Source organism: Rhinolophus hipposideros (genome assembly GCF_964194185.1).
Source record: "Rhinolophus hipposideros genome assembly, chromosome: 3".
Classification (NCBI taxonomy): domain Eukaryota; kingdom Metazoa; phylum Chordata; class Mammalia; order Chiroptera; family Rhinolophidae; genus Rhinolophus; species Rhinolophus hipposideros.
The window spans coordinates 17,091,373-17,114,447 of NC_138049.1; the positions used below are offsets into that span (position 1 = coordinate 17,091,373).

Genomic DNA, 23,075 nt, shown 5'->3' on the forward strand with positions numbered 1-23,075 from the left:
ATCAAAAGGAATAATATATTCTCCATCACTCATTTTTACTTGGTGGGTGAGTTGTAAAAAACTCCCATTTCACCCAAGGATAGTGCAGATTATAGATTAAAAGAGTCAATCTTTTAGAGAAACATTTTCTTGAAATTTGGGGTCTTGAAAATGTGAGGAGGATGGAATAAAGGTAGAAAAAAATACAAATAAAACTCTAAAGGAAAGAAAAATTAAAAAATTTGGGAGTATAAAATCATACTATTTATGGCATAAATTGAACCCTGCTTTAATTTAAAGCAAAAATAAAAATTAATAGAACAATTCACACCATAAAGTCAGAGAAAGAACTGCAACCCCAATTTAACTGATTTTTAATATTATTGCCCCAATGAGTTTAGAAGAAACACAGCCCAAGAGATTGTTTAGCACAGAAATATAGAAATAAATTAATATATTCAAAATGCAATGCATTAGATCATTTTTTGGTGTTGAGTTAGCATTGCATATAGCAAGGATTAGAAACAAAATAGAAATTTCTATTTCCTACCTATATCATTGGCTACCATCTTGGAAAACTTTCTGCTTTTGGTCTTCACTGAAAATAATATTTTGATATAAAATGTCAAAATCTATTCAAAGAACACTAAATAAATTAAACAAAATTAAAATTAAATACTTTAAAATAAAGATACTATACCCTTTTCTATAAAATTATTCATTTTTTGTTCATCATCTGAATTGTGTGGTGATGAAGAACCTACACAAATGAAGACAATGGAAGGAACAGGCACAAGGTCAGTCACAAACACTGAGAAGTCACAGGGAAAAGTACAAAACAAAATAATCTGGTAACCTCTACAAGTTGCCATACCACTGGCCACAAGGAAATGTCATGGGTATAGTTACTAACATTCTTGTAATATTACAGTAAGAACAGCAGTCGGTAGTGCATTATCCTTTCTGGTAGACCAATCCCTTAGAATAAATAAATATGAACTCTAATATATAATAATTTTTCTATTAAGGTACAACCATGTGGCCAAAGCTTGGTATAAATTATATGCTGGAGAATAGATGAAGAAAAATATGAGTAGAGGTTAATTAACTGTTTCTGAAAGAAAATGTAAAAAGTCTTGAAATTAGTTAACTGAATAAGGTTTATCTAGTAGAACTAAGAATCCTGTACAAGTACTATACTGGCAAAATTTATTTCAGAGTTAGCTTTCTAGATACAAACTTCAAAACAGTATGTAAATTCTACCATTACTACAGAGACTTTTAAAGTACTGAGGATAATACTTATAATCATAGATATGTTCAAATATTTATTTAAATATTTAATTTTATCTTAGCTATAACTTCCAGTAAGTTTATCCAGTATTTTTATACGATTTTGCCATTTTCCTTTAAAAAGGGGTTTCTAATTTTTCACCGTATTTCTTTAATTTCTAACATATATCCTTTACATAAATGCAATCCTAAGTAGCATTCTAGTTGAATTTTATTATAGTTAAAGTATTTATTCTTTATAATAGTTAAAATATCTCATCCATTAAATGTTTTAATCGCCTCAACTGTAAATAAATCACTCCCTGTCCCTTGAATTCCCTAACACTTTATCTGAATATTTATCTTATGATGTTAGTCACTTAATACCCGATATTTTAAGTTTCCACACATCTGACCTTTCCCACTAGACTGAACTTCTGAAAAGCTGGGCCCCCATTTGATTGCATTCCCTCTCCACTCAGTGCAGTACTTCACCTATAGAAATCTCTAAGTAAACATTTGCCAAATGTATAAAACTTTTCTGCTAAAGCAAATACCTAGGACATAACTGGCATCAAATAAAAAGATTTCTCCGTGTTCTTTCTTTTTCTCATCCCAGTGAAAGTACTGAAGCTTAATAAATAAGGTCAAATTTGACGTCCCCTTTTGCAACTAAATCGTACTTTCTTTGACCAGGTGGAAAATATCCTTACGGTCTCTTCAGATCAAGTAAAACCTGCCAACATCGGCAAGATCCAACTACTTTTATAATAGTCTTAAAAGATTACTCTTTAAAAACCATCTAAGTTTTGATAAATAACATTTATAGATCCTCATAAATCCTATTAAAAAATCACATAAGTAACATTGACTTCAGTAACATTTTCAGGAATGGAAACAGCTATACTTATTTTTCATATAAACATAATTCAGATTTAAAGAAGGTAATTGTTCTAGTAAGATGCTATATATATATTTTAAAACATCATTGTCATCTCTGATACTTAGCTACATGAAAGTACAAAATTTATTAATATTTGCTTTATTTGATATATTTGATATTAGAGCAATAGCAAGAGAACATATCTAAACATAAATATAAAATTATAAAAATGTTTAGTATTTCTAACTTAAAAATAGGCAACATAATCTGTAAATGAAAATACAAGCAGTCATAGATTTATTTTCCCCTAAGTGAATATGCCCACCACTAAGTTGTCATACTTCTGTGATAGCTCATGAAAAAGTTCCAGAAATATTTCCAGCATATCCTATTTGAACATATTTGCCAAATTACTATGATTAAATAAACAGAAAATATTTACAGCTTTTTGTTTTTCTAGGGTACATGTCAACTCCTGAAGGTACCATGTATATCATGGTCTGTGTGGCTCTGGGTTTTCTTCAATTTGAAATAACCTAACAAATGTTTTTTATCATTTTAACACACACACATACACACACACACACACATATACACACACACACATTTTGGATGCAGTAGTAAAAAATTCCGACTCTACTAAAGTGCTTAGTGAAGCAATCTTAGTTCTTCAAAACAAAGATCAAACAGAGATGGCAGAAATAATTTTCTATGTTAATTCAGTATGGCAGAATTACTTTTCTATTTTTATGTTGGTTTATTTAAAAATAAGTGGGAAAGGCAAACTATTTTTTAGTAGAGCTTTGATACTGACTCAACTGTTGAGATCACAAATCTTGATTTTGAGATTTAAAAGCTTTCCAAAAAAGTCTCTTCATTTGTATGTATTCTTTTGAGTAAACACATTGATTTTGATAAAGGGCATCTGGCTTCTTCTCGTTATAATAATGGTCCTCCTCTTAGGATTTACGAAGAACTCCAATTTCCAACCCAGTTATCCATTTCCTCTTGCTCATTAATACAGCTTTCTATGAAATATATTGGTTTTAAAATCTATATTGTATCATTTAACTATTTACTTGTCATATGTCTTTGTCTTATTTCCCATGGCACTGCAGAAAGTATTTGAGGCTAGTAATGTAATTACTACTTTCCATGGTTTTAATAACATGTTACCCCTGTTCAGATTCACCTCCAACTCACCCCATCCATTTTTCTCTTTTTGACCATCCTAAATTAGAAGAATTTGCATGTGTTGGTGAGAAGAATAAGTTGTTCCTTTATTTCCTTATTAGAATGCTAACAGGAATGAAGGCAAAAAGGTTACAAATGTGTAAAGAGAGAGACAACTAGCCCATGATAGGTAGCAAAAATTACTATGAACTATTTAAAAATACACAAGTAGTGTGACACAAGCTGTAACAATATTGTGTCAAAGGGATAGCTTTCCAGAACTTTAGTCTAGTTTTTATTGTACTTCCTACTACTTATGTGTGACTGACATCTATCTCCTACTATATGAAACGTTTCAGGCACAACCAGTGTCTACTGAAGTTTGATTTATTTTTGTAAAAGTAGTCTTTCCTGATGCGCAGGAACAGATATAATTCTCCAGAGAACACTTATGTCTTTCAGAGCATAATCAAAGACTAAACTAAATAAACTAAGTTTTATATCTAAAGATAAGAATTTGACACTTAACAATGATTTTTGAAGTCACAATTTTTACTTTTAAGGTGTTTCAGTTTCTCTGGTACAAAGAAGAGAGAATTTGGAAGGTTTTTACCTTTATGTACTTTTTGTATTTATATACTTAGACTTAAATATACACAATTATCTCTTATTGGGTTATTCCAAATTGCTAGATGTACATATCTATTCAAAGTTTGGCTTAGGATAAAAAGGAGTATTAATTTATTTGGCTTGAATCTTGTTAAAATACCTTTCATGGTCATTTAATATATTAAAAGATAATAAGTTGCATGTTATTCAATTTGGCTTATAGCCTTAACATATTGACAAACACATACACATAGCTTTTGGGAAGGTGAGACAATCAGAAGTGTATTGTATGTAATCACAGGAAGAACAGCAATAATTAAGATACTGTAATTCTAAATTCCAAAATCAGAAATAACTCTAGTCCTATGAGATGGGAAATACAGCTATTTGCTCCATATTATTCATTCAAACTTTATTCTACCAATGTTCAAACTTAATATTTGGTGCTAATTAAGTGAGCGATTCCTATGGCTCGATATGTTTTATTAGTTTAATGAGTAAATTTAAATACGAAATTTAAAGATTAAGAAAACCAGAAGGTGGATGTATTTTAAGAAATTGTTAAGTTGTACGATATCAGAAAAATACAACTAAAAAAAACATCACAATAGTTTTTACAGTCCTAAATCTAAGAAAATGCTAAACTGAAATATCAGGGAGTAAAGTAAAAATGCACTTCTCAATGTTTCCCATTCTTAAAATTCTTCCTGATGTAGTAGATCCAGCTATGGAAGAATCAGAGTCTGTCTAAGAACAATGTTACTTAATGATAAGAAAAACCTTTCCAACAGAAAGTTGATGAAAATTCCCAGACAGAATGATTTGATAAATATGGTACTTAAAATTCTGAAGTCAACCTTATTAAACATTAGCAAAGTTTCAATCCACTAAAAACATAATAAATTCAGGATCTTCTTAATCTTAAGGAGATTCAAAAGATACTAAAACTAATGTTCCTCTCTCTAAGATATTAATGTATAAATAGGTTATATAAAGATCTACATATAAATAAGAAAGGATAACTTCTTTAATATAGCTACAAAATTATATCAGCTATTACTTTGATCAAAAACAAGAATATAACTAGTCTACAATTATACTGTCTACAGTCACCACTGGAGTGTAAGTATTAAAAATTTTTCATATTTAAATGGACATTATTCAAGGATTAGAGTACACTCTACCAGATGATGATAGGCATGCCTAGAGCAAAGACAAGACTGAGATAACTAAACCACTGGTAAAAAGTAAAATACATTTTCCCTAAGAAAGTATACATATGAGAAAGCTAAGCAAACAGTTATATGACTCCTAACAGAGAACAGATGTGGATTTTTATCTAGAGCATTTCTTTTCGCGTAGAAAAACAGTTATGATTTTAAGAATGAATATGTGATTCTAAAGGTCTTTGTAGGTGTATTTTAAATGCTTATCTATAACAAGGAATATTGATATGTTATAGTGGTTTCTGTAGAATTATAATTATTAATGAAATAAAAACCAAAATACCTGAAGTCGGAGATTTGCAGCGATCCTCTGGGATGACAGTCCCTTCACTAATATCACACAGGCCTGCTAAAAAACAAAAACAAAAACCAAATGACACCACAAATTTATATAAGTGCAGTTTTATCTTCTATTTAGACTACACATTTAATGACTATCCATATAAAAATACCCAGAATATTAACAGACTGCTGGCATTGACACTACGCTCATTAGTTGTGAGACATAGGAAAATTTTAATATTAAAATATATTTAATATTATAAAATATATAAAATATTAATACAGTGGTCATCAGTTAAACAAATAAAAAAACTAAATTTTTAAGAGATAATTTACTATTCAAGGACATTAAACATAATGCAGGACTATGTTTAAAATTAGTGATTTGAAGGGCACATGATATAATTATTATTGGATTTCTTTTTTTTTTAATAAATTTTAATTGGGGAATATGGGGGAACAGTGTGTTTCTCCAGGGCCCATCAGCTCCAAGTCGTTGTCCTTCAACCTAGTTGTGGAGGGCGCAGCTCAACTGCAAGTCCAGTCACTGTTTTCAATCTTAGCTGCAGGGGGCGCAGCCCACCATCCCATGTGGGAATTGAACCAGCAACCTTGTTGTTGAGAGCTCAGGCTTTAACCAATTGAGCCATCCGGCCGCCCCTATTGGATTTCTTTTAAGGGAAAATAAATACTGGTAACAAATTTGGTGATTTTTACATCATAGGAACCCTTGACACAAATTTCAAAGTGTTTTCCCCTCAAACACTGCCCTTAAATATTTTTGAATAATAATTAAGAATGTATTTTGTACTTCCAAATGTGCAATTTTAAAATACTGCACATTACTTATCTTGTAGGGCTATAGCTCTTAAAACCTATACCATCACATTAGAAAAACAACTCTAAAGAAATACTTTGTTTTTACAGATATATATGAATGATATACAATAAATCTATCTTACAGGATGGGCTATATTTTCAGGAGAAAACATCAAGGTACTTCATGCTGCAGACAACTAAAAGATATGGTTAAGTGCAAAGTAAATAATTAGTATGGCTATTAATCTGCTTGGTGATTGAAAATAATTCCTGCAAAATTTTTATAAATTACAAATAAACAAATGCACATTAAAAGTTTGAAAAAGCTAGGCCACAGACAAGGGGCTGCATGTCAGGGTTTCTTAAAGAAGTAATGTATCACGTCAACATATGTACATATATGACCTGTATCTGCTCTGCCATTCCTTTAGTAAAAGACATTGTATCACCATCTTGACAGTCATCAAGAAAGCTTTTGCAGGAATATTGTCCAAGAACACTGAGTACTGAGTTGGGTTTATAAGAAGGGTTTTCTATTTTGAACTATGTATTATTTGTCTTTACTGCATAGAAAATTTTTGAATGACAACTAGTAGTTTTATTTTCTTGTTTACTTTCATCAAACTAGTGATTCTGGGGAAAAATGGTTTTTATAGTTCTAAGACGATAGATGTAATTTTAGGTATGTACTTAATCTTTGACAAATTTTTTTATATATAAATGGCAGCGGATCTTTAAACAGTAGTGATATATAGTCACAACCTAAGTATCCATCAATGGATGTTTGGATAAAGAAAATATGGGGTGTGTGTTAGCACACATTCTTTTCATTAAAAAGAATGAAATGTTGCCATTTTCAAGTATGTGGATAGACCTCAAGGGCATTGTGCTACATCAAGTTAAGTCAAACAGAGAAAGACAAATTTATGATCTCACTTATACACATGTGGACTCTAAAAATAATAACAGTAAAATAAAATAAAGAAAAAAAACTAAACTCATAGATACAGAGAACAGGTTGGTAGTTGCCAGAGGCGAGGGGATGGGGAAATGGGAGAAATGGGTGAAGGGGATCAAACTTCCAGTTACAAAATAAATAAGTCATGGGGATATAAGCACAGCATGGTGACTACAGTTAATGATACTGTATTGAATATCTGAAAGTTGCTAAGAGAGATCTTAAAAGTTCTCATCACAAGAAAAGAAAAAAACAATTTTTTGTAACTACGTAATGTGAACTACACTTACTGTGATCATTTTACTTGTATACAAATATCCAATCATTGTTGTATACCTGAAACTCATGTTTTATGTCCATTATACCTCAATAAAAAAATAAATAGTAGTGATAATACACTCCAGTATTACAATGAGCCTAATAATGAATAAAAATAATCAATTTTGAAAATTTAAGCCTTTGGAATTTTGCCAACTGCTATTAAAGACTATGAAATGTTCTAAGTGATATAATTCTCATTCTTAAAATAGCCTACAAAGAACCATTTAGGAAGCCAAATTAAATAATAGGATATAGACTCTCTAATTTAGGTATTAAATTACTGGGTAAACTAAACCCCAACTCAATGCCTTCCCTCTGATTCAGGGTAAGAGTCAGAGTCCCATTGGCCATGACTGGCTGATGTATATGACCCCATGGTATGATTGTGGCATATACTATGTGATTATAGTACATCCCATTACCTCTGGCTATATCTGCTCTCCTTCCACCTGCTTCCCCAACTCCCTCACTGTTTCGACTCCAGCCACAATTACTCCCTCATTGTACCTTGAACTTGCCAGGTATACTCCTTCAGAGTCACTGTACTTGCTCTTCTCTGCTGAAAATGTTCTTTCCACAGATATCCTCATGAATAACAGTTCTCTCACTTCCTTTAAATCTTTATCTGAATATTGTATTTAAAATTTAACACCCGTCACAGATATTTCACATCCCCCCTCATTTATTTTTCCCCTTTAGCATTATTATGCAACTTATTATATATCACTTATTTTTTAACTGTCTTTTCCAGTAGAATGTGAGTTCTACAAGGACAGAGATTTTTGTCTGTTTTATTACCCGTAATAGTGCATAGCACATGGTAGGTGCCCCATAAATATGTGTTGAATAACTGAATGAATATATGCGAAAGAATTTCACAGCATCTCATCTAACCTATCTCCTATGTTACTGCCAGATTTTCTTCTGCAAACATTCCTAGCAATACAATTACCTCAGCTTTGCCCAAATGAATCCCAATCCAATTAGCTAGCTGGTGATCACCAACATACGCTAAGTGCTTCTTATGTGTCAGATACTGTTCTGAGTGACTCATTTAACTCTCACCACAGTCAATGAGGCAGACATTATTATACTCATTTTGCAGGAGAACCTAAGGCATTAAGTGTTTTAAGTATCTTACTCAGTGATAAAACCACATTACTTCTAGAGACTGTCAACTTCATTGTCATTGTCAGAGATATATACGTTCTCTTTCAAATGTGTAAGTAGAAGGCTTAATTTACTGCTAAAAATGTTCCAAAAACCACAATTATGTTATTCAACATAACACATTCACTGAGGCACATTACATCAAAGTTAGTATCAGGCCCCGAGCTGCCCCACTAGGTCCTATGACTTAATCCAAGGATTGGCAAACACTTTCTGTGAAGGTCCAGGCTGCTTTTTGGAGCCAATCTGTAGCAACTACTCACCTTTAATGTTGTAGCATAAAAGCAGCCATAGGTAAAACATAAGCAAATAAGCATGGTGCTGTTCTAATAAAACTTATTTGCAAAAATAGGGAACGAGCCAGATTTGGCCCAAGGAAAGTAGTTTGCTAACTCCTGCTTAAATCAATCTTTACTTCATCAAACTGAGCTAAGTATTTAGGTCACTTCCACCTGTTTGGGTCATGAAGGTATCACGGATTTCTTTATCAAATACTGATTAACTTAAGGAAACACATGTCAATAGGCTGCCACGAGCCATCAAGGTAATTACCAGATTAAAAAAGTAATGTCAATTTTGGTAAATTGACAACTTACTTTTAGTAAATGCCTGTTGACTCCTATTGATATCTATTTTCAATATGCACACAAGGATCAGCTACTTAGCAAATCATCCTAGAATTTTGACTGATTTGTACATCAAGTTTATTGACTTATAAAATATTTGACCTTCATTAAATTGGGGTGCCATTTACAAATTCTCTTCATAAATTCCCTTGCTCTCTTTTTATCACTGCTTGGTCTGCCTAACTTACATAATGTAGCTTAGTCTTTAATTTCTCTACTATACTTCGTATTTTCCAGAAAGAAAACTCATTCTTCTTAATGGAGAATTGAGAAACAAAAGTTATTTAGTTCTACATTCTCTTTTTAACTATCATTTCAAATCATCCCGAAGTGAGGTTCTAATGCTTTTTTAACTATATTTTCATGGTAAACAAACATTTTGCTATACATATTTCACATTTTTTTGGAAATCAGCCTTACTTCAAAAGAGTACTTATTGAACTATCAACATTTTTATCCAACCTTGATTGTACTGATTATTTCTACATAGTATCTTTTTTTTCCTGTAACACACACACACACACACACACATACATACACATTTCAACTAGTACTACTGAACTCCATAGCTATTTCTTTTCTTCTATCTTACTGAAAATACTGAAGACTTGAAAGTATTAGCAATTGTATAGTCAAAAACTTCATTTTTAGAGCTTCCTCTCCATAACTTCTGAAAATATCTTTCCTAAAGTCTAGATACAGCTTTGTGCCTCAATTACCTTCTTTATAATTATCAACTTTCAAGATTAAGTACTTTTTCATGTGTTTATCACTTTCACATCACTAGTTAGATATTATTTGGGGTTTAGAATTACACTCAGAATAGAAATTGTCCTTTTATATCCTTCATTGAGTGAAAAAATGGCCAGCAAAACAAGACAAATATGTTTTACTTTTAGTAGAATTAAGACTTTTAACAGATATATAAGTTAATGAACTACTTCATCACTACTTGTCCCTATGATATTCATAATTTTTACTATGAAAACATTTTACATATTTTACTCAATAGTTCAACTGTATTTTAATAAGCTATAAAACATTTAAACTTAAATACGTAGTAATGTTTTACCTTATAAAATAATTTAATAAGTGACATCTTATTTTTTATGAAAATATATTAGCATCTATAGGTAGGAAAAAATTCTCCACTCAAACTGATTAAAAAAGACAAAAGAACAATTTGATGGTATTTGAGCTATACGTCAAGAATACATTATAAAATATACACGTTAGCAAGAACATCATTTTTACAGCAATGTGATTAAAGAATTTTAGTGTCAATTATTCTACACTGAATTTCATTTGAAATATAAATAATTATGTTTTAGAATTAAGGCAAAAATATCAAGTTGATAAGGTATATTTTCAAATAACTTCTTAAAAATTTCAATTTAAAATATAATTCTAAGCATTATTAAAGTGAGCATAATAACAATAAGTAAATATATTAAACTGATAAAGGAAATGTTTAGGCACAGGACAATTAACTGCTCAATAAAAAATGAAACAAATAATAATTGAATAATATAAGGTTTATTAAAAAATAAAGTAGGATGCAGTGAAATTTAAGAAAAACTTTTAAAATTACATTGTAAAATTGGTCTTTATCCTTGGATAAATTTATGTATTTAATTTCTAGAAATTTTATGTAAATTATAATGGGGTATCAAGTATCAAAGAAATTAACTAATTTTAGGAGTAATAAAATTTTTACTACAGGTTTGTAGCAAAATTGTTAAAAGTGTATGTCTCCCCCCAAAACTTTCTTCTCTATCATGATAATGTTGTAAACTTCTAACACTAAATACTAGTTTCTTTGCTTTATAAAGAAACTGGATAGGGACACAAACATTTCAATAGCTGTTTTCATATACGTATTATGAGATTAAGTAATGAGTATATTATTTTAGACACAGTGTTTTAATAAGGTCTTTTAAAAATAAATGAAAAAAACCCCAATGATTTTACAGAAAAAAACAAACATGCCATGACTTTATCAACATGGAATAAATAACTTACTTAAGAAGAATATAAGCTAGAAAGGCCGCACATGTAAGAAGTCACAATCAGCATACATTAGCGAAGCAATGAAAAGCAGAAGGAAAAAGAAAAGGAGACAAAGATACTAGAATGGTATGGCTGGAACAATTTCTGCTGAAGACAACAAATGACAAAACGATCACACACAAACAAAACGTAAGCCTCAAGCATAAGTGATAATAAGGTCTATCTCATCACCGTGTTTTTTTTTTTTCTTCTTTCGTGAATTGTAACACAGGTAGTATTTGCCAATAATCTCATGAGAGCAATTGAGAAATTAACCTCAGAGAGAATTTAAATTCTGAGGCATTGAGTTAGGAAGTATAAACCAGACTTTCCCAGTGTTCCACTCACAATGGCATTCTGCAAATGTGGTAAATCTGCTCAAGACAGGATTCCCTTAATCCCAGGTCCAGCAAGGCAGGTGCTGTGGAAACAGAAGCCTGCAGGCAGTTACTACTGGAGGCCTCATTTATATACCCCTATGTGCCAGAGATCCAATGCCATTTTCTGTGTGTGCCATAAGGTTTAAAAAAAAAAAGTGAGGTGTACTGGTAAAGACAGTTAACTATACATGTGTTCTATGAAGTATTAGTATTAAAACATTTAAAAATATAAAGAGAATTCTTAATGGATCTGGGTTTGCACTGAATCAACGTTATTTGAGAACAATATTATTTTCATACAACTGAAATTCACTTTTGCATCAACTTTTTCACATGGGAAATGATTCCTTTGAATTAAATAGCTGAAACAATGAATTGTTGGTCTCACGATACCAAATAATAAAAGGGACAAAACTTTAAAATTAACTTTTGCCTATGATAATAAGACACATTTTCTTGTCACTATAACTTAGCTAAAGAAGTATGATACTGTGGTTCTTTCTCAACGTTAAATAAAATCCTACAATATTAAGAACAAAAGCCAAATCTAATAATAACACAAAACAAATAGAGGGTTAAACCTTTCACTAGTTTGGCAGTTTATATATACAGAGTAAATCAGGCAAGCTATTTATTTAACTGAAGTACTTATATTCACAGAAGTAACTCAGCATTTAAAGAAATCCTAAAGCTCAGGATTTTTTCCTTTTTTACCTCCTGAAGGTTGTCGAGATTTACGAGGAGACCGGGGTTCTCTCCGATAGGGATCATTGGAGCCATATAATTCAATAGTGCCCAGGTTAAGAAGTACTGCTTTCTGGAGATAGTCAACCATCGCAATGCCATTACAATTGCCAAAAACTACCCTGGGAATAGGCAAAGAGCAAACATTTTAGCACAAATAAGTAATTACAAGAAAATGTAGTCTATAAGACTAAAAAAGAAGCATGATTGGTCTTAGAGAAAATTCTTCTTTGAAACAAGACTATCACAGACACAAAAATACAGGTTACGTATGTCTTCTTATGAAACTGTGTAGATCTTCTGAAGACATTCATGATTACAAATCAATACCATTAAAAAAAATTTAACACAGGAGTTGCAACTTGATTAGAGACATAAATCCCCATGCTAGGTAATGTGCATCTACCTTTCAGACTCAGAGGAATTTTGAGTCCCTCAAGGGAAGACATTCTCTTCCCCTAGGGAAGCAGGAGACTATAGTTTGGTAAGTTTGGTAATCAAGTACGAATAAAGTAATTTTATTCCTTTAAGATCGGTTAGGCCAAGAGTTGAAAACTAAATGTATAGAGGGGATATATACTGTATTTTGCCATGTATAATGCTCACCCACGTTTTTGGCCCAATCCTTCAGGGAAAAAAATCTTTTGTTTTAATTTTTTAATTCAAATTTTTATTTGTTTACATTTAGGTACTATGTAGTTTTTTTATAATTACAAAGGAATTTTAGCATTTATTTTTCAACATACGATGGTACAAGAAATTTTATGTAATAAATAATTACAAAACACAAGAACAGATACAGGTACAAAAAATTTTATGTATTAATAACAAATTTATGATATTTACACATCATAGAAGACCAAGAACTCCTGATGGTTGCAAGTTTGTCGTAAGTTCAACAAAACCAATTGTCATATTCCAGCATATTATTTTGTATACAGATATCATTACTGATTCCTAGAGTTACACTTTTAACTCATAAGCATAAATCAAAGAATTAAAAACATTTATATAGCTACGGAATTAATATTATCCATGTATAATGTGCATTCTTATTTTCCCCTCACAAATTTGGGCAAAAAAGTGCTCATTATATGTGGCGAAATACAGTAAGAAAGTAAAACAGGCAGATAGGATGGTGGATAATTGGATCATGTATGACTCATCTAAAGAGGAAAAACTTCAACTGGGTTCTTGCTGAGTATTGCCAAGCAGGAATGGAGACATGGTCCAGATAATCAAGTTATTTAGTTGAAACTCTAAATATGGATTTCCACAGTAAATAATCTTGGCAACTAATTCAAATTTTAAAAATACTCAATATACTTTTGGCTAAACAAAATACAACTGTGAGCCAAATGAGGCTGTGATCTTATTCCATCTGTTTCTTTTATAGTCGTGGACAGTAAAATATTAAAAAAGAGGTCTGTGTTCTTACATCGTAGGGCAGCAAATAAAAGACATCAAAGAAGACTATCTCAGACTATAGCCAGTCTTAGCTGGGTGTACAACTGCAAGATAGAGTACATGGTAGTAGCTACAAGGAGGAAGATGAAAGATAAATGAGTCCCTAGGCTAGCATCAAGGAAAGAAACAGTGACCTATATGTGATAAATAGCCCTGGAACTGAACAGTTAGTATGTGGTTTCTCTTATTCCACAATGCTGATTTTCAAAAAAACAAACAGATGATTTGGAAGTCTATCATATTATAATTAAAAGTATGTATAATTAACACTATATTCTTGAAGGCATGAATTAATAAATGCAGCTGTAGTACCGAGGAATGCTTTATGAAACTATTACCATGCCTTTACAATTTATGTAAGTTAACTTTGGGAGTAGAAAGAACAAATTACATAGCGATGGTGAATCATGTACAGAATTAGCTTAGAACACAGTCTTCTGGATTAATGTTGTTAGACCTCCACTATACAAATTATTCCTGAGAATATATCCAGGGGAGGATATTAGTGACTTTAAACCTTTATCTCAAATAATTAACTGGTCCATGAGTCATTTAACTTTTATCAGGAAACAGTATAAGCACACCCAGAGTAAATTATTCAGAACAGAATTATGTCCCAAATAAACACTGGATTTGGCCTGAAATTAAAGTTATACAACAACTTTTTAAGTGATACTATAATAAAGATAATCCTTTCCATTTTTAAAAATAAAAACATGTATGGAATACCGTGAAGAGAATGAGAAACACAGGTATGCTTACAATCCATAGGAAGAATTGACTGCGAGGCTGGTTATTTGCTGTGGTGGTTCTCCACCCACCCATACCAATTGAATAACTAGTTCTGTCTGGTAACCTGGGGACTGTTTAAGTGGTGAAGTTTTAACTCTGTAACAAAGAAAAATATGTTACCGTTTAACCTATCTTCAGTATCTCATTATCCAATGTAATTACAGTCATACATAAATATATATACAAAAAATAACTTTATATATGAAATTGTACTAGATATTTAAAAATGTAAAAATCAGAATCCTGTCCTCTAGGAGCATTTTATCTAGTTGGAGATCAAACATGTATATAGTTAAAAAAAAAAGTCATATGTAAGTTCCACATATAAAATAGGGAGAGGGAATAAGGGGGGAGGAAGAAGTGGGTAAGAAGGGAAGGGAGGGATGAAAGAAGGGCAGGAAGGGTTGGGGAGAACAATGAGGAAAAGAAGCTGCCCAGGAATTAAGAAGAAGAAAAAAAATGTGTGTTAGAAAAGTGGACTTAAAATTTAAAAATATGGTTTAACTAAATGAAAACTGGCCAAAAACATAACGAGTTAAAGAATGAAGTAAAAAAATGTGTGCCATTTATTTTTGTGTGTGACTACTTTTAGTATTAATATAAAAAAAATCTACTTTGACTTTAAGGTGAGAACATTTCTGATTGCAGACTCTTTCTCCAGTAACTGCTCTTGTGAAACACGCAAAGCTTGGTTACCTCAGCAATTCTTGAAGATTCTACTTTGGAGTGATAGTGTGTGAAAGGATAGCAGGGAGACTACTCAGTATTAAATCTCCTAACATCAAACTCAAAGGTAAGAACCTTTCTGAATCATCTTTTAGTTGGTCCTTATGCTGCAGAGGACTGCGACAGCTGACCTTTTGCTGCGATATTTGGTAGACTCACCCTAGGTAATAAAAGGGTCAGTATGTTGTTCAAATTTCAGGTAAAATATGAACAATGAGGGTACCCCTATTATGAACAAGGCTACAGGCACTTCTGCCTGTGCAATCTGCAAGGCAATACACTCAGAACTGTACATAGGCTAAGGCAGAAGTTCTGATTTTTCTCAGGGAGATACCCACTATTCAGCTGCAGCTGTCAATCTAAACAGCTAGAAACAAAGACTGAATAGCACTTCATCTCCACCAGAGACAGTCTCTGTGGACATAAGCATAAGCCGAAGAGTCTACTGTGTCATTTGCTCCTTGTAGTAATTAGGTGAAGTTCAAGGAAGTATCTACCTTCCCTCTGGCATATTTAAGGTGCACATTAGAATCGATTCTCAAGAGAAGGAATAGCCATTCAGGGGTAATTTAAGAAGTGCATATGTGGGCACATTTAAGTACTTAAGTGACGAAGACACAGAACTCCTGGAATTCTTACCTTACCCAGCATGAAGAAAAGAAAAAAGCTCTTAAACAAAAATAAGCCAGCTAAACGTGCAGCACAATCCCCAATTGTTGAAAAACTAGAAACCAGATCAATAAATGACAGAATATGTTAAGATTTAAAAAATATAGAATGGGGAGTGGGTGGGTTCATGTTTTATGTCTACAATGGTTACAAAAAAGTTACCATTTTAACTTTTATGTTTTTTATATGTAAAACAAATTGTTTACTTTTTAAAGACGAGGTTGAACCTTTATAGAAATGTGTACAAATGTGTTTTTAAATGTCAAAATAATCTTTGGAGGCTTTGCAGTTTCAAAAGGATTCTCCATTTAGACATACCCTGCAAAAGCACTATTAACATATTTAAATAAAAACAAAATTTTATTGGTAAAAAGAGTAAACCAAATAGTTGCTTTTAGAATGTTTTTTTCAAAAAAACAATTATGCACCAAGGCTTTTTGTATAAAAAACAAAAGAATTTCAGTATTAGTTATTTTTAAAATTTATTCAGTCATATTTCTTACTTTAAAACAATTGACTTTTGAGACTGAGGCGTAAAATAACGTGAAGTTAGTAAATAACTGTCTTTACCTGAAGATTAAAAGGAAAAAAGTAAGGTATAACTCAAATTACCTGTTATTAATAAAAGTCACTAGTGAATATAAGTATGTGCATTCTAGACCAAAATCTCAAAAACTTGTTAATAAAAATATATTACTAAAATATACCTCAAAGACAAAATGTACTTCATATGCTTATAAAAATTAAACAAAAAGCTGGAGAAATACACATTAATATCAGAAGAAAGGGCATTCATGGAATTTTTACAAATTTAAGTTTAAAGTATAGTAGTACTGAGTAAGTAACAAAAGAGAAGAATGTAGAATTCTGTCCTTATTAGTTTCATTCTAGCTAAACATGTGCCAGAACTAGAGAAAAACGGTGGGGGGGGGGAGAGACAGAGAGAGAGCGAGAGAGCGAGAGAGAGCGAGAGAGAGCGAGAGAGAGCGAGAGCGAGAGAGAGAGAGAGAGAGAGAGAGAGAGAGAGAGAGAGAAGGAGGAGAGAAATCTGAGATCTTTCTGAGAAACACAGATGCTTACATTTTTTAGACCTGATCAGAGCCTCTCATCCTTGGCACCAACGTCATTGTGAGCTGGGTCATTATTTGTTGTGGGGCATTGCCCTGTGCACTGCAGGATGTTTAGCCTCATCCCTTGCCTCTAATGCACTAGACGCCAGGAGTACCCCCCATTTTCCCCAGTGTGATAACTAATAGTATCTCCAAACACTGCCAAATGCACCCTGAGGAGCAAAATCATCCCCAATGGACAAACACTGGCGTAGAATACACCATCTCAAATTTATGTGAACATATACAGAAGATTTTTTTTAATTTACACATTTTAAATAATTTTGATATAATAAAATCTGCCTTATCTTTGGGATAAACACTTTTTTGAATACACGGACAGTCGCCACAGCAATTGCTGAACTATTCACCAACAGAAGAGATTCTACTAGCAGCTCTAAAGCAAAGCGGTACAAAGCCTGCAAATGCACCATCTCTCCTACCACCCTTCCTACCTTGAATCTACTACAGTCTGGCTTTTGGCCCCCACTCTTGTACTGAATCGTTGTGACATTTTCCACAATTACTTTTCAATCATTACCCTAATTGGCTTCTCTGTAAATGTAAAATTTTAATCACAGTCTTTATAAAATTCTTCAATGATTTTTAACTCTTTCCTCGTTGTTTTATTTATCTATCTATTTATTTAATTTATTGGGTTGACAATTGTTAGTAAAATTACATAGATTTCAGGTATACAATTCTGTATTACATCATCTAAAAATCCCATAGTGTGTTCACCACCCAGAGTCAGTTCTCCTTCCATCACCATATATTTGAACCCCTTACCCTCATCTCCTACCTCCCACCTTCTTACCCTCTGGTAACTACTAAACTATTGTCTGTGTCTATGAGTTTTTGTTTCTCATTTGTCTTGTTCTTTTATTGTTTTTGGTTTATATACCACATATCAGTGAAATCATGTGGTTCTCTGCTTTTTCTGTCTGACTTATTTCGCTTAGCATCAAACTCTCAAGATCCATCCATGTTGTCACAAATGTTCCTATATCACCTTTTCTTACCACCAAATAATATTCCATTGTGTATATATACCATAACTTCTTTATCCATTCATCTATCGAAGGACATTTTGGTTGTTTCCATGTCTTAGCCACCATAAACAAAGCTGCAATGAACATTGGAGCACATGTGTCTTGATGGATAAATGTTTGCAGAATTTTGGGTAGATACCCAGGAGAGAGATTGCTGAGTCATATGTTAATTCTATTCGTAATTTTTTGAGGAACCTCCACACTGTCTTCCATAACGGCTGCACCAGTCTGCCTTCCCACCAACAGTATATGAGGGTTCCTTTTTCTCCACAGCCTCTCTAACACTTGTTACTATTTGTCTTCTTGATGACAGCCATTCTGACTGGGGTGAGGTGATATCTCATTGTGGTTTTTATTTGCATTTCTCTGATGATTAGTGATGTTGAGCATTTTTTCATGTCTATTTGCCATTAGTATGTCCTCTTTGGAGAAATGTCTCTTGAGGTCCTCTGCCCATTTTTCAATTGGGTTGTTTTGTTTTTTTTGTTAAGTTTCACGAGTTCCTTGTATATTTTGGATATTAGCCCCTTATAGGAGGCACTGTTTGCAAAAACCTTCTCCCATTCAGTTGGTTGCCTCTTTATTTTGTCGATGATTTATTTTGCTGTGCAGAAGCATTTAAGTTTCATATAGTCCCATTCATTTATTTTAGCTTTTACTTCCCTTGCCTTTGGATTCAAATTCATAAAATGCTCTTTGAACCCAAGGTCCATAAATTTAGTACCTATGTTTTCTTCTATGCAATTTATTGTGTCAGGTCTTATGCTTAAGTCTTTGATCCATTTTGAATTAATTTGGTACATGCTGACAGATGGCAGTCCAGTTTCATTCTTTTGCACGTGGCTATCCAATTCTCCCAGCACCATTTATTGAAAAGGCTTTCCTCCATTGTATGTTTTTAGCTTCTTTGTCAAAAATTATCTGTCCATATTTATGTGGTTTTATTTCTGGGTTCTCAATTCTATTCTATTGGTCTATGTGTCTGTTTTTCTGACAATACCATGCCGTTTTGATTATTGTAGCCCTGTAGTACAAGCTTAAGGCAGGGAGTGTGATACCTCCAGAATTGTTCTTTTTTCTTAAGATTGCTTTGGCTATTCAGGGTATTTTGTGGTTCTAAATCTGATGATTTTTTGTTCTATTTCTTTTAAAAATGCCATTGGGCTTCTTCATGGGGATTGCATTAAATATGTATATGGCTTTGGGTAATATGGCCATTTTAACTATGTTGATTCTTCCAATCCATGAGCATGGAATGTCTTTCCACCTCTTTGTGTCTTCTTCAATTTCTTTCAAAAATGTCTTATAGTTTTCAGCATAGAGGTCCTTCACATCCTTGGTTAAGTTTATTCCTAGGTATTTTATTCTTTTTGCTGCAATTGCAAAAGGAATTGTTTTTGTATTTGCTTTTATGAGATTTCATTGTTAGTATATACGAATGCAATGGACTTTTATACGTTGATTTTGTAGCCAGCAACTTTACTGTATTCGTTGATTGTTTCTAATAGCTTTTTAGTGGAATCTTTAGGGTTTTCTATATATAGCATCATGTCATCTGCAAAGAGTGATAATTTAACTTTTCCATTCCCAATTTGGATGCCTTTTATTTCTTTCTCTTGTCTGATTGCTCTGGCAAAGATTTCCAACACTATGTTGAAAAGCAGAGGTGATAGGAGACAGCCCTGTCGTGTTCCTGAATGTAGAGCATTGGGCTTCAGTTTTTCACCATTAATTATGAGATTAGCTGAGGGGCTTGTCATAGATGGCCTTTATTATGTTAAGGTATTTTCCTTCTATACCTATTTTCTTAAGTGTTTTAATCATAAATGGATGTTGTATCTTGTCAAATGCTTTTTCTGCATCAATTGATATAATCACATGATTTTGTCCTTTATTTTATGTGATGTATCACATTGATGGATTTGCGCATATTGAACCATCCTTGTGCCCCGGGGATGAACCCCACTTGGTCGTGGCAAATAATCTTTTTAATGCATTGTTGTATTCGATTTGCTAGAATTTTGTTTAGGATTTTAGCATCTGTATTCATCAGAGATATAGGTCTGTAGTTTCTTTTTTTGTGTTGTCCTTACCAGGTTTTGGTATCAGGGTAATGTTGGCCTCTTCAATGTTTTTGTAAAAGTTTGAGCAGGATTGGTATTAGATCCTCTTTGAAAGTTTGGTAGAATTCACTAGTGAAGCCATCTGGTCCCAGACTTTTGCTTTGAGGAAGGTTTTGGATGACTGATTCAATTTCATTATTGGTGATCGATCTGTTTAGATTTTCCAGTTCTTCATGGTTCAGCCTTGGAAGGCTATGTGTTTCTAAGAACTTGTCCATTTCTTTTAGGTTATTGAATTTGGTGGCATATAGTCCTTCATAGTATTCTTGCATGATCCTTTGTATTTCTGTGGTGTTCGTGATAACTTCCCCTTTTTCATTTCTGATTTTGTTAATTAGTGTCTTCTCTCTTCTTATCTTAGTGAGTCTAGCCAAGGGTTTGTCAATTTTGTTAATCTTTTCAAAGAACCAGCTCTTTGTCACATTAATTTTTTCTATTGTCCTTTTGTTCTCTATTTCATTTAGTTCTGCTGTGATTTTTGTTATTTCCTTTCTTCTGCTGACCTTGGGTTTCAGTTGTTCTTTTTCTAGTTCTTTAAGGTGTACCATGAGGTTATTTATTTGGGATTTTTCTTGTTTCTTGAGATAAGCCTGTAATGATATAAATTTCCCTCTTAAAACTGCTTTCGCTGCATCCCAAAAATTTTAGTAGGATGTATTTTCATTGTCATTTGTTTCTATGTATCTTTTGATCTCTCCTCTAATTTCTTCTTTGACCCAGTCATTCTTTAAAAGTATGTTGTTTAATCTCCATGTATTTGTGTTTTTTCCTGCTTTCTTTTTGCAGTTGATATCCAATTGCAAAGCCTTGTGATCAGAGAATAGGCTTGGTATGATTTCAGTCTTAAATTTGCTGAGGCTGATTTTATGTCCCAAATTGTGGCCTATCTTTGAGAATGTTCCAGAATGTTTTAGGATGAAGTGCTCTATATGTGTCAATTATATCCATTTCATCTAATGTTTCATTTAGGGCTGCTATTTCGTTATTTATTTTCTGTTTGGATGATCTAGCCATAGCTGCCAATGATGTATTTAAGTCCCCTAGTATAATTGTGTTTTGGTCAATTTCTCCCTTTAGTTCTGTTAATAGTTGCTTGGTATATTTCGGTGCTCCCTGATTGGGGGCATAAATATCGATGACTGTTATGTCTTATTGTTGCATAGTCCCCTTTACCATTATGAAATGTCCATCTTTGTCTCTTGTTACCTTTTTCACCCTGAGGTCTGTTTCATCTGATATCATTATGGCTACACCTGATTTTCTCTGGGTACCATTTGCTTGGAGTGTCAATTTCCACCCTTTCACTTTGAGTCTATGCTTGTCCTTGTAGTTGAGATGTGTCTCTTGTGGACAGCAGATGGTTGGGTGTAGTTTTTTCATCCAATCTGCTACTCCTTTTTATTGGTGAGTTCAGTCCATTTACATTTAGGGAGATTATTGATATGTGAGGATTTCCTGTCATTCTATCTTTAGTTTTCGGGTAAGGCTGTGTCTCCATTGTTTCTTTGCCTTTTTGTTGTTGTCTATTATTTCTGTGTGGTGGTATTCCATGATGTTTCCCTCTGTTTCTTCTTTTATTATAGTATATATTTCAGTTCTGGATTTTTTTTGAGTGGTTACCCTTAAGTTTATGTAAAAGAAAGTTTGATATTTAGAGTACTCCATTTTCTTCAGCACGCTTACTTTCTCCATTCCCATATTCCAGTTCAGGCCTTTACTCTCCCCCTTTTTATGTTTTGGTTGCCACAAATTGTCCCTGTTGATGGTGGTCGAATAGCCTCCTTTAGTATTTCTTGTAGTGCAGGTCGTGTAGTAGAAAATTCCCTCAGCTTCTGTATGTCTGGACAGATCTTTATTCCTCCTTCATATCTAAAGGATATCTTTGCTGGATATATTATTCTTGGCTCATAGTTTCTCTCTTTCAATAGTTTGAATATTTGGTTCCACTCCCTCCTGGCTTGTAGAGTTTCTGCTGAAAAATCTGATGATAATCTAATGGGCTTTCCTTTGTAGGTTACCGTCTTCTTTTCCTCGGCTGCCTTGAGGATTCTTTCTTTGGCGTTGATTTTAGACAGCTTCAATACAATGTGCCTTGGAGAAGGTCTGTTGGGACTGAGGTAATTAGGAGTTCTATTTGCTTCTTGGATTTGAGGATCCAGTTCTGACCACAAGTTTGGGAAGTGGTCATCAACAATTTGTTTGAATATATTCTCTGTTCCCTTCTCTTTTTCTTCTCCTTCTGGTATGCCCATTTTTCTTATATTGCTCTTTCTGATAGAGTCAGCAAGTTCTTGTAGAGTTCTTTCATTTCTTTTAAGTCTCAAGTCTCTTTCTTCTTCCGTCTGTGTAATTTCCAAGTTTCCATCTTCGATGTCACTGATTCTTTCCTCCATCTGGTCATTTCTACTACCTAAGCTGGTTATTTCATTCTTAATTTCTACTACTGAGTTCTTAATCTGCAGAAATTCTATTTGTTTCTTTTTTAAAATTTCAATCTCTTTCGTAAAATGCTCATATTCTTCTTCGTGTTTCTGAATTCATTGAACTTCCTTTCTGTGTTTTCTTGCATCTCGTTGAGTTTTTTCAGAACTGCTATCTTGAATTCTGTCATTTAAGTCACATATTTCCATATCTTTAAGTTCCTTT

General features: G+C 32.8%; 1 protein-coding gene across 3 annotated transcripts in view; it reads right to left on the reverse strand.

Annotated features, from left to right (window-relative positions):
• The window catches only part of STXBP5 (syntaxin binding protein 5), a 167,615-nt gene that overhangs the window by 40,765 nt on the left and 103,775 nt on the right, over nucleotides 1–23,075 (reverse strand). For 2 of the 3 annotated variants that reach the window (XM_081032575.1, XM_081032574.1), the window contains exons 17-19: nucleotides 14,721–14,846; nucleotides 12,462–12,613; nucleotides 5,426–5,491 (exon numbers count right to left, since the gene is read on the reverse strand). In XM_081032575.1, the coding sequence (XP_080888701.1) occupies nucleotides 5,426–5,491; nucleotides 12,462–12,613; nucleotides 14,721–14,846 (344 nt within the window). Of the gene's footprint in view, nucleotides 1–529; nucleotides 578–679; nucleotides 740–5,425; nucleotides 5,492–12,461; nucleotides 12,614–14,720; nucleotides 14,847–23,075 lie in introns of all 3 variants that reach the window. The other variant, XM_081032573.1, reaches the window with a different exon arrangement.